This window comes from Esox lucius, chromosome 20 (genome assembly GCF_011004845.1).
Source record: "Esox lucius isolate fEsoLuc1 chromosome 20, fEsoLuc1.pri, whole genome shotgun sequence".
NCBI lineage: Eukaryota > Metazoa > Chordata > Actinopteri > Esociformes > Esocidae > Esox > Esox lucius.
The window spans coordinates 30776096-30788763 of record NC_047588.1 but is presented as its reverse complement, the minus strand read 5'-3'; the positions used below and the strand labels follow the sequence as shown (position 1 = coordinate 30788763).

The window sequence follows — 12668 nt, the reverse complement described above, 5'->3', positions numbered from 1 at the left end:
TGGGTTGGTGCTCATTGTTCCTGGGCCACAGCATTTTGTACTGCACTTCATCATGAAAGGCTTCTCCATCTCTGCCTCTGCATGTCAATTCATTTCAATTTCAATTCAATTCAATCCTTTCATGCTTTATTGGCGTGAATGGATGGTGGCCACTGTTGCCTAAGCAAACCTGTGTAAGTAGCAATAGTGATACAGTACATAAATAAATAAAATGAACCTATAAAAGCACAAAAAAAAGAAATAAATAATACAGTATACCAAATAAAAGACAGTTTTACATAGAATAAACATAAATAAATACCAAAAAATATTCAAACATTCTGAAAAACAATCATCTACATTCTGGGTGCTAAGAGAATGCACCATTGTCTCTTCAGCAGATAGTTAAAACTATTAATAACTTTCAGGAAATATATATCTCGATTTGACCTTTACTTAGAGCAGTGAAGTAACAAGTGCTGTTCATTTTCAACTTCTCTTGAATCACACTGTTTACAAAATCTTCTCTAACCACCAATGTTTTTTATGCTGTTCTGTCTCTATAGCCAGGCTATGGTCACTGAGTCCTGTCTCTATAGCCAGGCTATGGTCACTGAGTCCTGTCTCTATAGCCAGGCTATGGTCACTGAGTCCTGTCTCTATAGCCAGGCTATGGTCACTGAGTCCTGTCTCTATAGCCAGGCTATGGTCACTGAGTCCTATCTCTATAGCCAGGCTATGGTCACTGAGTCCTGTCTCTATAGCCAGGCTATGGTCACTGAGTCCTGTCTCTATAGCCAGGCTATGGTCACTGAGTCCTGTCTCTATAGCCAGGCTATGGTCACTGAGTCATGTCTCTATAGCCAGGCTATGGTCACTGAGTCCTGTCTCTATAGCCAGGCTATGGTCACTGAGTCATGTCTCTATAGCCAGGCTATGGTCACTGAGTCCTGTCTCTATAGCCAGGCTATGGTCACTGAGTCCTGTCTCTATAGCCAGGCTATGGTCACTGAGTCATGTCTCTATAGCCAGGCTATGGTCACTGAGTCCTGTCTCTATAGCCAGGCTATGGTCACTGAGTCATGTCTCTATAGCCAGGCTATGGTCACTGAGTCCTGTCTCTATAGCCAGGCTATGGTCACTGAGTCCTGTCTCTATAGCCAGGCTATGGTCACTGAGTCCTGTCTCTATAGCCAGGCTATGGTCACTGAGTCCTGTCTCTATAGCCAGGCTATGGTCACTGAGTCATGTCTCTATAGCCAGGCTATGGTCACTGAGTCCTGTCTCTATAGCCAGGCTATGGTCACTGAGTCCTGTCTCTATAGCCAGGCTATGGTCACTGAGTCCTGTCTCTATAGCCAGGCTATGGTCACTGAGTCCTGTCTCTATAGCCAGGCTATGGTCACTGAGTCCTGTCTCTATAGCCAGGCTATGGTCACTGAGTCCTGTCTCTATAGCCAGGCTATGGTCACTGAGTCCTGTCTCTATAGCCAGGCTATGGTCACTGAGTCCTGTCTCTATAGCCAGGCTATGGTCACTGAGTCTATACATTATTTAGTTCTTTTTTATATTCTTTAATGTGTACAAGGTGTTGTGCTAACTTGATATCTCTATTTCGAATTTGGTAACATTGAAGTTTTTGATAACATTTAATTACATTTTGCCAGTATTTAGTGTAAGCATTTTGGATAGAGGTTTTAATGTGTTTAAGTTTAGCTGATGCTTCTGGGCTAACTGCTTTAAAGGGTCACTCTCGTGGTTATGTTTGTACATTAATGCCTTTTGATGATAATATTCTGGATCACTTTGTGTTAGGTAAATCCAAAATGTTTTGTCTCTTTTCACAATATGGAGTGCTAAAGAGAATCCCCAGAGTTCTACCCCACATGCTAAGTTAGAGGAATTTCTGTAAACACCAAGGATATTTCTACAAAATTCCAAGTGCGAAATTTCAGTCTGGCTTTTGTACCAATGCCTCTCTGTGTCTCTCTCCCTTTGTCTGTAGCTCTCTGTATCTATCTATGTACCTCTATCTGTCTCTATCTATCACTGTATCTCTGTGTCTGTCTCTATCTATCACTGTATCTCTGTGTCTCTGTATCTGTCTCTATCTATCACTGTATCTCTGTGTCTCTGTATCTGTCTCTATCCCAGTATCTCTCTGTATCTATCTCTGTCTCTCTCTCCATTTCTGTCTCTATCTCTGTATCTGTCTCTCCCTCTGTGTATCTCTCTCCCTGTATCTCTCTGTATCTATCTTTGTCTCTCTGTCTCTTTATCTCTCTCCCTATGTGTATCTCTCTCCCTGTATCTCTATCTATCTTTGTCTCTCTCCCTCTGTATTTATCTCCATTTTCATTCTTTTCAGTTTTCCAAAGCTTTATTGGCATGACAAGAAACAGGGTAAATATTTAAGTAAACAGGGTAAATATATATATTTATGACAAGAAAGAGGGTAAATATATAAGTAAAAATATATACACACACATACAGTACACACAAAAAAACATAAAAAGATGATTAGGTCTTATGGCAGGTTTTCACATATTTGGCTGCAATTAATTTGGTAGGCTCTAAAATTCTGTATATTTCTTATGCATTTTGGGGAATATATTGTCTCATTTCTTTTTATTGGTCACAATGTAATAAAAAGTGCAGCTCTGTCTCCACCTCTCTCTGAGGGCACAATGTGAATACCCTCTCATCCCTGGGCAGGCAGGTCTGTCTGTGTCTGCTTATCTCTATGGCTACAGTAGCTTGTGCTCACTGAGTCTGTACTTCGTCAGTGTCTCTCTCAGATTGTGATCAGACAGAGTGTTCAGGAAGTCTGCCACTGTGTACTGTCGATTTAGATCCAAATAGCATTCAAGTTTACTTTGTGTTTTTTTGTGTGTTTCTATCTCTCTCTGTGTATCTCTTTCCCTGAGTCTTTCTGTATCCATCTCTGTATCTCTCTCTGTATGTTGCGTGCTTAAGTGTGAGTGAGAGAGGGCTGAGTGGGACTGATTCTTCTCTCATAGAGTCAGTTATCATTCACTCACTAATTAACATCCCTAATAAGCCTTTCTCCCAGCACATATATGTTTCATTTGTAGTGTCCAATCTCCACTCTTTCCATCCCCCTCTATCAAATAAATGACATGTATTGGCTTGATTGTCATGGGAAACATTTGTTTACATTGCAAGTGGAAGATGACAAATATATATTTATTAAAAAATATATATATATATATTTCTCTGTCCGTAGCTGTAAGAATAAGCTGTATCCAGACGATCTACCGCGTACCAGTGTGGTGATTGTGTTTCACAACGAGGCCTGGTCCACTTTGTTGCGGACCGTACGCTCTGTCATCGACCGCTCGCCCAAGTCTCTGCTGGAGGAGATCGTTCTGGTGGACGACGCTAGTGAAAGAGGTGAACAAATACACACTCATGTGTACATTATCCTCCCGACGTGTCTGTTTGTGCTATATCCTCCCGACGTGTCTGTTTGTGCTATATCCTCCTGACATGTCTGTTTGTGCTATATCCTCCCGACGTGTCTGTTTGTGCTATGTCCTCCCGACGTGTCTGTTTGGGCTATATCCTCCTGACATGTCTGTTTGTGCCAAATCCTCCTGAAGTGTCTGTTTGGGCTATATCTTCCCAACGTGTCTGTTTGTGCTATATCCTCCCGACGTGTCTGTTTGTGCTAAATCCTCCCAACGTGTCTGTTTGGGCTATATCCTCCCGACATGTCTGTTTGGGCTATATCCTCCCGACATGTCTGTTTGGGCTATATCTTCCCGACGTGTCTGTTTGTGCTATATCCTCCCGACGTGTCTGTTTGTGCTATATCCTCCCGACATGTCTGTTTGTGCTATATCCTCCCTACATGTCTGTTTGGGCTGTATATGGGCTTTTCCCTAATTTGCTCTTTGTATGAATAGTATGTACAGTGGGGAGAACAAGTAGACTGACGATTTTGCAGGTTTTCCCACTTACAAAGCATGTGGAAGTCTTTTTTTTATCATAGGTACACTTCAACTGTGAGAGACAGAATCTAAAAAAAAAATCCAGAAAATCACATTGTATGACATAAGTATTTGATCACCTACCAACCAGTAAGAATTCCGGCTCTCACAGACCTGTTCGTTTTTCTTTAAGAAGCCCTCCTGTTCTCCACTCATGACCTGTATTAACTGCACCTGTTTGAACTTGTTACCTGTATAAAAGACACCTGTCCATACACTCAATCAAACAGACACCAACCTTTCCACAATGGCCAAGACCAGAGAGCTGTGTAAGGATATCAGGGATAAAATTGTAGACCTGCACCAGGCTGGGATGGGCTACAGGACAATAGGCAAGCAGCTTGGTGAGAAGGCAACAACTGTTGGTGCAATTATTAGAAAATGGAAGAAGTTCAAGATGACTGTCATTCTCCCTCGGTCTGGGGCTTTATGCAAGATCTCACCTTGTGGGACATCAATGATTATGAGGAAGGTGAGGGATCAGCCCAGACCTACACTACAGGACCTGGTTAATGACCTGAAGAGAGCTGGGACCACAGTCTCAAAGAAAACCATTAGTAACACATTACGCTGTCATGGATTAAAATCTTGCAGCGCACGCAAGGTCCCCCTGCTCAAGCCAGCGCATGTCCAGGCCCGTCTGAAGTTTGCCAATGACCATCTGGATGATCCAGAGGAGGAATGGGAGAAGGTCATGTGGTCTGATGAGACAAAAATAGAGCTTTTTGGTCTAAACTCCACTCGCCGTGTTTGGAGGAAGAAGAAGGATGAGTACAACCCCAAGAACACCATCCCAACTGTGAAGCATGGAGGTGGAAACATCATTCTTTGGGGATGCTTTTCTGTAAAGGGGACAGGACCGTATTGAGGGGAGGATGGATGGGGCCATGTATCACAAGATCTTGGCCAACAACCTCCTTCCCTCAGTAAGAGCATTGAAGATGGGTCGTGGCTGGGTCTTCCAGCATGACAACGACCCGAAACACACAGCCAGGGCAACTAAGGAGTGTCTCCGTAAGAAGCATCTCAAGGTCCTGGAGTGACCTAGCCAGTCTCCAGACCTGAACCCAATAGAAAATCTTTGGATGGAGCCTGGAAACCTGAAGGATCTGGAGAAGGTCTGTATGGAGGAGTGGGCCAAAATCCCTGCTGCAGTGTGTTCAAACCTGGTCAAGAACTACAGGAAACGTATGATCTCTGTAATTGCAAACAAAGGTTTCTGTACCAAATATTAAGTTCTGCTTTTCTGATGTATCAAATACTTAAAAAATAAAATAAATAAATAAAATGCTAATAAAATAAATAAAATGCTAATTAATTACTTAAAAATCATACAATGTGATTTTCTGGATTTTTGTTTTAGATTCTGTCACTCACAGTTGAAGAGTACCTATGATAAAAATTACAGACTTCTACATGCTTTGTAAGTAGGAAAACCTGCAAAATCAGTAGTGTATAAAATACCTGTTCTCCCCACTGTATGAGCAATGCCTGTCTGCTTGCGTGTGACTACATGCTTGATTTTTGTTGTCTGTGTGTTAAAGGGCTGTTTCTGCCGCTTAGCCCAGTGCTGTGTTGTTAATCCCTGTTTGGGGGAGATTAGGTCCCTAATGCCCCGAGAGCAGGGATTACTCTCTTATTACCCCAACCTCCTGCCAACCCCCCTCTGTTCCCCCATCGGACCTCCTGGGATAGAGGGATGAAAGCGAGGAGAGGGGGGTGAAAGGAGAGATGGATGACAGGGTGGACCAGAGGATGACAGGGGTAATGTTGGGAGATAGTGTGGGATGTTAGGGCGAGGAGAAGGAGATGGGGAAAAAGGAGAGATGAGAGGGGGAGGGAAAATGGATGATGGGGGAGGAGAGCGAGATGGGCGTAGTGACAAGAGTGATATCTTTAACCTCTGAGTGCATGCTCTCTGACAGGGGGAATATCACTTACAACTCCAACCGCACCAGACACTCAGACACACTCAGACACACTCAGACACGTGTGCGCACACACACAGGCAAACACTGGACGGATTCATCAGACTTCCTCTGTAAGTCTGCTGGTATAAGAGAAGTCGTGTACAGAAGTAGTGTGTCTGTTTCTGAGCCCGTCTGTGTGTTGACGTGTGTGTGCATGTGTTGACGTGTGTGTGTGTTGTAGACTTCCTGAAGCGTCCGCTGGAGCAGTATGTGAGGAGGATGGAGGTTCCAGTCAGAGTGGTGAGGATGGAGCAGAGGTCTGGACTGATCAGAGCTCGTCTGAAAGGAGCCTCACTCTCCACTGGACAGGTATTTGTGTGTGTGTGTGTGTGTGTGTGTTTGGGTGTAACAATGTTGATGTAAAGCTGAGATCCAGCTGATATACAGTGTTTATATTACAGTGACAACCGTTCCAGTTGTTAGACAGTGTTTATGGTATAGTGAAGACTGTTCCAGCTGTTAGACAGTGTTTATGGTATAGTGAAGACTGTTCCAGCTGTTAGACAGTGTTTATGGTATAGTGTAGACTGTTCCAGTTGTTAGACAGTGTTTATGGTATAGTGACAACTTTTCCAGTTGTTAGACAGTGTTTATGGTATAGTGAAGACTGTTCCAGTTGTTAGACAGTGTTTATGGTATAGTGTAGACTGTTCCAGTTGTTAGACAGTGTTTATGGTATAGTGTAGACTGTTCCAGTTGTTAGACAGTGTTTATGGTAAAGTGAAGACTGTTCCAGTTGTTAGACAGTGTTTATGGTATAGTGTAGACTGTTCCAGTTGTTAGACAGTGTTTATGGTATAGTGAAGACTGTTCCAGTTGTTAGACAGTGTTTATGGTATAGTGACAACTTTTCCAGTTGTTAGACAGTGTTTATGGTATAGTGAAGACTGTTCCAGTTGTTAGACAGTGTTTATCGTATAGTGTAGACTGTTCCAGTTGTTAGACAGTGTTTATGGTATAGTGACAACTTTTCCAGTTGTTAGACAGTGTTTATGGTATAGTGAAGACTGTTCCAGTTGTTAGACAGTGTTTATGGTATAGTGTAGACTGTTCCAGTTGTTAGACAGTGTTTATGGTATAGTGACAACTTTTTTCCAGTTGTAAGACAGTGTTTATGGTATAGTGAAGACTGTTCCAGTTGTTAGACAGTGTTTATGGTATAGTGATGACTGTTCCAGTTTTTAGACCGTGTTTATGGTATGGTGAAGACTGTTCCAGCTGTTAGACAGTGTTTATGGTATAGTGAAGACTGTTCCAGTTGTTAGACAGTGTTTATGGTATAGTGAAGACTGTTCCAGTTGTTAGACAGTGTTTATCGTATAGTGTAGACTGTTCCAGTTGTTAGACAGTGTTTATGGTATAGTGATGACTGTTCCAGTTGTTAGACAGTGTTTATGGTATAGTGATGACTGTTCCAGTTGTTAGACAGTGTTTATGGTATAGTGATGACTGTTCCAGTTGTTAGACAGTGTTTATGGTATAGTGATGAATTTTCCAGTTGTTAGACAGTGTTTATCGTATAGTGTAGACTGTTCCAGTTGTTAGACAGTGTTTATGGTATAGTGTAGACTGTTCCAGCTGTTAGACAGTGTTTATGGTATGGTGAAGACTGTTCCAGTTGTTAGACAGTGTTTATGGTATAGTGAAGACTGTTCCAGTTGTTAGACAGTGTTTATGGTATAGTGAAGACCGTTCCAGTTGTTAGACAGTGTTTATGGTAAAGTGAAGACTGTTCCAGTTGTTAGACAGTGTTTATGGTACAGTGAAGACTGTTCCAGTTGTTAGACAGTGTTTATTGTATAGTGAAGACTGTTCCAGTTGTTAGACAGTGTTTATGGTATAGTGACGACTTTTCCAGTTGTTAGACAGTGTTTATCGTATAGTGTAGACTGTTCCAGTTGTTAGACAGTGTTCATCGTATAGTGTAGACTGTTCCTGTTGTTAGACAGTGTTTATGGTATAGTGTAGACTGTTCCAGCTGTTAGACAGTGTTTATGGTACAGTGATGACGGTTCCAGTTTTTAGACAGTGTTTATGGTATAGTGATGAATTTTCCAGTTGTTAGACAGTGTTTACGGTATAGTGAAGACTGTTCCAGTTGTTAGACAGTGTTTATGGTATAGTGATGACTGTTCCAGTTGTTAGACAGTGTTTATGGTATAGTGATGACTGTTCCAGTTGTTAGACAGTGTTTATGGTATAGTGAAGACTGTTCCAGTTGTTAGACAGTGTTTATGGTATAGTGAAGACTGTTCCAGTTGCTAGACAGTGTTTATGGTATAGTGAAGACTGTTCCAGTTGTTAGACAGTGTTTATGGCGTAGTGTAGACTGTTCCAGTTGTTAGACAGTGTTTATGGTATAGTGTAGACTGTTCCAGTTGTTAGACAGTGTTTATGGTATAGTGAAGACTGTTCCAGTTGTTAGACAGTGTTTATGGTATAGTGCAGACTGTTCCAGTTGTTAAACAGTGTTTATGGTATAGTGAAGACTGTTCCAGTTGTTTGACAGTGTTTATGGTATAGTGATGACTGTTCCAGTTGTGACTGTTCCATAGTGATGTATTGTTTGGTTCTGATGAAGGTCATCACCTTTCTGGATGCTCACTGTGAGTGCACTGTTGGGTGGCTAGAACCTCTGCTGGCCCGCATCAAACTAGACAGGTAAGATACACACACATTCACATTCAGACCCACACACACACACACACACAAATACTCAATGCAATTGTTAAATCAATAGCGCTTTGTTGAATCTGCAGGGTGCTTGACTTTGTTTATGTGATGCTTAATTACGAATCCTCTGTTTACTCATGCCCTCAGGCCGAGATACACACACATATACAGTACACACACACATTGTACACACACACACATTCATACACTACACACACACAGACACAAACACAAACACACACATACAGTACACACACACACACTCACATCTGCAGTATAAACATATATAGCACTCATATGCATATAATGCTCACACATAAATAGATTTGCTGCATTCATTTCACCCTCCTCCAGACGACACACTCTCTGCCTGTCAGTGGCAGCATAGGGAGAGTGTGGGTGGCGTAGGTTCTGACAACAACACCTCACAAATTGACTGAATCCGACGATTATCCACGGGTAAAATAGGTCAAGTGCTGATAAACTAGTTATTAAACTGAGATATTGTTTTTCTACTCTGTAAATCCGGAATCAAACTTTCACTGCAGCATTGAGATTAGAACAACCAACTGATTTCTTTTGCCAAAGTGTTCCAAGTGCCACACTCTTCCCTGTGTCCAGTATTCCAGCTGAAAGACATTATTTGAAATCAGTCTATTCACAAAGAAGGAATCAGATGCGTGTCCAGGACAAATGGAGAGCAACAGGGTTGGAACAGATTTATGAACGCAGGGTCTCAGTTCTAGTAAGGCTGACTTTTGGAAAGCTAACTCAACCACATGGAGATGTGTGTTTGACAGCATGACAGTAGTGTAGGAGCAGACATCAACCCTGTATACCACCCCCAGCAAAAGACCACAAACCTGGTGGAGGTCTTCAGATGTTCTGGATGAGAAGAATGACTGAAATGAAAATAGTTAGAAGTCTCAGGTGTAGCCTGATCTCAGGTGGCTGGTTACTCCATAATGTTTGACCTTCCAGTCAGTGTGTTGAGAAGTGTTGAAATGTGTGTTACAGGAAGACGGTTGTGTGTCCAATCATTGACGTGATCAGTGATGACACGTTTGAGTACATGGCCGGTTCGGACATGACCTACGGAGGCTTCAACTGGAAGCTCAACTTTCGCTGGTACCCTGTTCCACAGAGAGAGATGGACCGTCGCAAGGGAGACCGCACCCTGCCTGTCAGGTGGGCACCACACACACACACACACACACACACACACACACACACACACACACACACACACAGACTGGCACGTAGGGTACACACTCATCGGCTCCAGTGAGGATTGACTTGTAATATTAGTCCTTCTCAAAGTATTCTACTGCTTCCGAATGTATTGGATGACGGCTAATAATCACGTAGTTATGTGGCTTGGACTGGAATATAAAAGGTTTCAGCCAAATATGTAACTCAGTATGGTGCAGCTGGGATTCTGTGTAGTTGAGGTTAAAGAAAACTGGGAAAATACAGACGTGAATGCCAGGGTTTGTTTTTGCTTGTCCTTCATCATCTGTTCATGTTTCTCACACATACAACTGGGAATATCCAAGGTCAATTTGCTCCACATTCCCGGTTTCCAGACTAGTTGAGTCTAGTCCAGTATTTGGAGGTGACCTGTGTGAAAAAGCGTCAGTATAACAACATCTTACTGAGTAGATTCTTATTCAGATTCTATCAGCTCCAGTGGATTTTGGTTTTGTTTTTTCCTCTGTGCTGTGGAAAGATGTTTTCCTTTGGCCTGTCCTGTTCCCAGCTGTTCAACAACAGAACCAGTCTTGACTCCCCCCACCAGGCAGAGCTCAGATCGTGTTCCAACACTAGGCTTCCCCAGATGGACCTGTTTTGTTCTATTTGCAGTCCATTGTGGCTGTGGCACTATGTGCCCTGTTGTAGCGGGTTGTTTTCCTGCTCAGCCGTCTGAAAACAAACGTAAAGCTCAGCGGGCTTGTTAAAAATATCCCTAGTTCTGACCAAGTGACAGGGAGATGGATGAAGATGAAATAAACAGGAAAGAAAATGATCTGAAGTTGACTTAATGCGTTCGGGCCTCAGAAGATATCCTCTGCTGACAAACGTGTGATCTATGTCACAAACACACCAGGATACGTGTGGGGGTGTGTTCTTGTTTTACTATGCTTGTGAGGACCAACGGTCCTGAGAACTATGCTAAGATAAAGACAATTTGACATAGCCGTGTGTGTTTATTCATGTAACTCATCCTAACCCTAAACATAACCCTAACCCGCCTGTCTCTCTCTCCATCCCTCCCCTCCCTCCCTCCCTCCCTCCCTCCCTCCAGGACTCCTACCATGGCCGGTGGGCTGTTCTCTATAGACAGAGATTATTTCCAGGAGATAGGGACGTATGATGCCGGCATGGATATCTGGGGAGGAGAAAACCTGGAGATCTCCTTCAGAGTGAGTATACATGCAAACACAAACACACACATGTAGGTTTTCATATCCACAAGGTGAGGACCGGCAATACCAAATAACTAATTTACCGAACCCTTAAGCATAACCTTAACCTAACCCTAACCTCAATAACCTAAACTTTATGCATACATTGAACCTGTCCCTAACTCTTAAACCTAACCCTTAATGCCTAAACTCAAACCTAATAAGTGTAATTCTAACCCTAAGCCAAACTCTAACCCTCAACTTAACCCCTAGTCAGATAAAGCTTCTTGTCAAAGTGAAGACCGCCCTAATGTCCTCACTTAACTAACACTAGGATATGTGCCTAAACCTAACCTTGATTCCAACCACCTTACCTGAACTCCTAATCTTAGATATATTCCAAATCTTTACCCAAACTTCAACTGTATATGTATGGTGTTTGTCCTCATTAGTACTGGAGAAATGTTCCCTGTGAGCTGTTCACACATCACGTTGCGGTCCATGACTCTGCTGTAACAGGAGTGTGTTTGATCCGCTCAGATCTGGCAGTGCGGAGGGACGCTGGAGATTGTAACGTGTTCTCACGTGGGTCACGTGTTCCGCAAGGCCACACCCTACACGTTCCCAGGGGGAACAGGACAGATCATTAACAAGAACAACAGACGCCTGGCCGAGGTCTGGATGGACGAGTTCAAGAACTTTTTCTACATCATCTCCCCTGGTGAGCCTATGGTGGGGGCATGGGCATGTGTGTCTTCTTTGTGGAGGGGAGTGTGTGTATGTCTTCTTTGTGGAGGGGTGTGTGTGTATGTCTTCTTTGTGGAGGGGTGTGTGTGTATGCCTTCTTTGTGGAGGGGTGTGTGTGTATGTCTTCTTTGTGGAGGGGTGTGTGTGTATGTCTTCTTTGTGGAGGGGTGTGTGTGTATGTCTTCTTTGTGGAGGGGTGTGTGTGTATGTCTTCTTTGTGGAGGGGTCTGTGTGTATGTCTTCTTTGTGGAGGGGTGTGTGTGTATGTCTTCTTTGTGGAGGGGTGTGTGTGTATGTCTTCTTTGTGGAGGGGTGTGTGTGTATGTCTTCTTTGTGGAGGGGTGTGTGTGTATGTCTTCTTTGTGGAGGGGTGTGTGTGTATGTCTTCTTTGTGGAGGGGTGTGTGTGTATGTCTTCTTTGTGGAGGGGTCTGTGTGTATGTCTTCTTTGTGGAGGGGTGTGTGTGTATGTCTTCTTTGTGGAGGGGTGTGTGTGTATGTCTTCTTTGTGGAGGGGTGTGTGTGTATGTCTTCTTTGTGGAGGGTTGTGTGTGTATGTCTTCTTTGTGGAGGTGTGTGTGTGTGTATATGTCATCCATTAACAGTGGGTTGTTGCCGCGGTGACCTAATGGAACGTGTGTGGGGGTGCAGAGTAATTTCACGCTACATAGCTTCCATTCACCTTGTCATCTCAGACACACACACACACACAAAGCTGCACAGATCCGGTTGCAGGTACAAGGACAAACTGTCACCGCTCCTCCACTAACACACTGCTGATTTTCACTGCTTTCCTTTACATTCATTCAAATCACTGACCCAAATTAGATTTGAAACACACCGTAACAAACAGAGATTTTCTCCTCGTCACCACGGCGACAT

At 43.1% G+C, this 12668-nt stretch overlaps 1 protein-coding gene across 1 annotated transcript in view; it reads left to right on the top strand.

Annotated features, from left to right (window-relative positions):
• Window positions 1-12668, top strand: part of galnt1 (UDP-N-acetyl-alpha-D-galactosamine:polypeptide N-acetylgalactosaminyltransferase 1) — a 46988-nt gene that overhangs the window by 31276 nt on the left and 3044 nt on the right. Inside the window, exons 5-10 of the mRNA XM_029115675.2 lie at window positions 3227-3393; window positions 6144-6271; window positions 8544-8623; window positions 9653-9823; window positions 10941-11058; window positions 11581-11761. Of these exons, the coding sequence (XP_028971508.1) occupies window positions 3227-3393; window positions 6144-6271; window positions 8544-8623; window positions 9653-9823; window positions 10941-11058; window positions 11581-11761 (845 nt within the window). The remainder of the gene's footprint in view (window positions 1-3226; window positions 3394-6143; window positions 6272-8543; window positions 8624-9652; window positions 9824-10940; window positions 11059-11580; window positions 11762-12668) is intronic.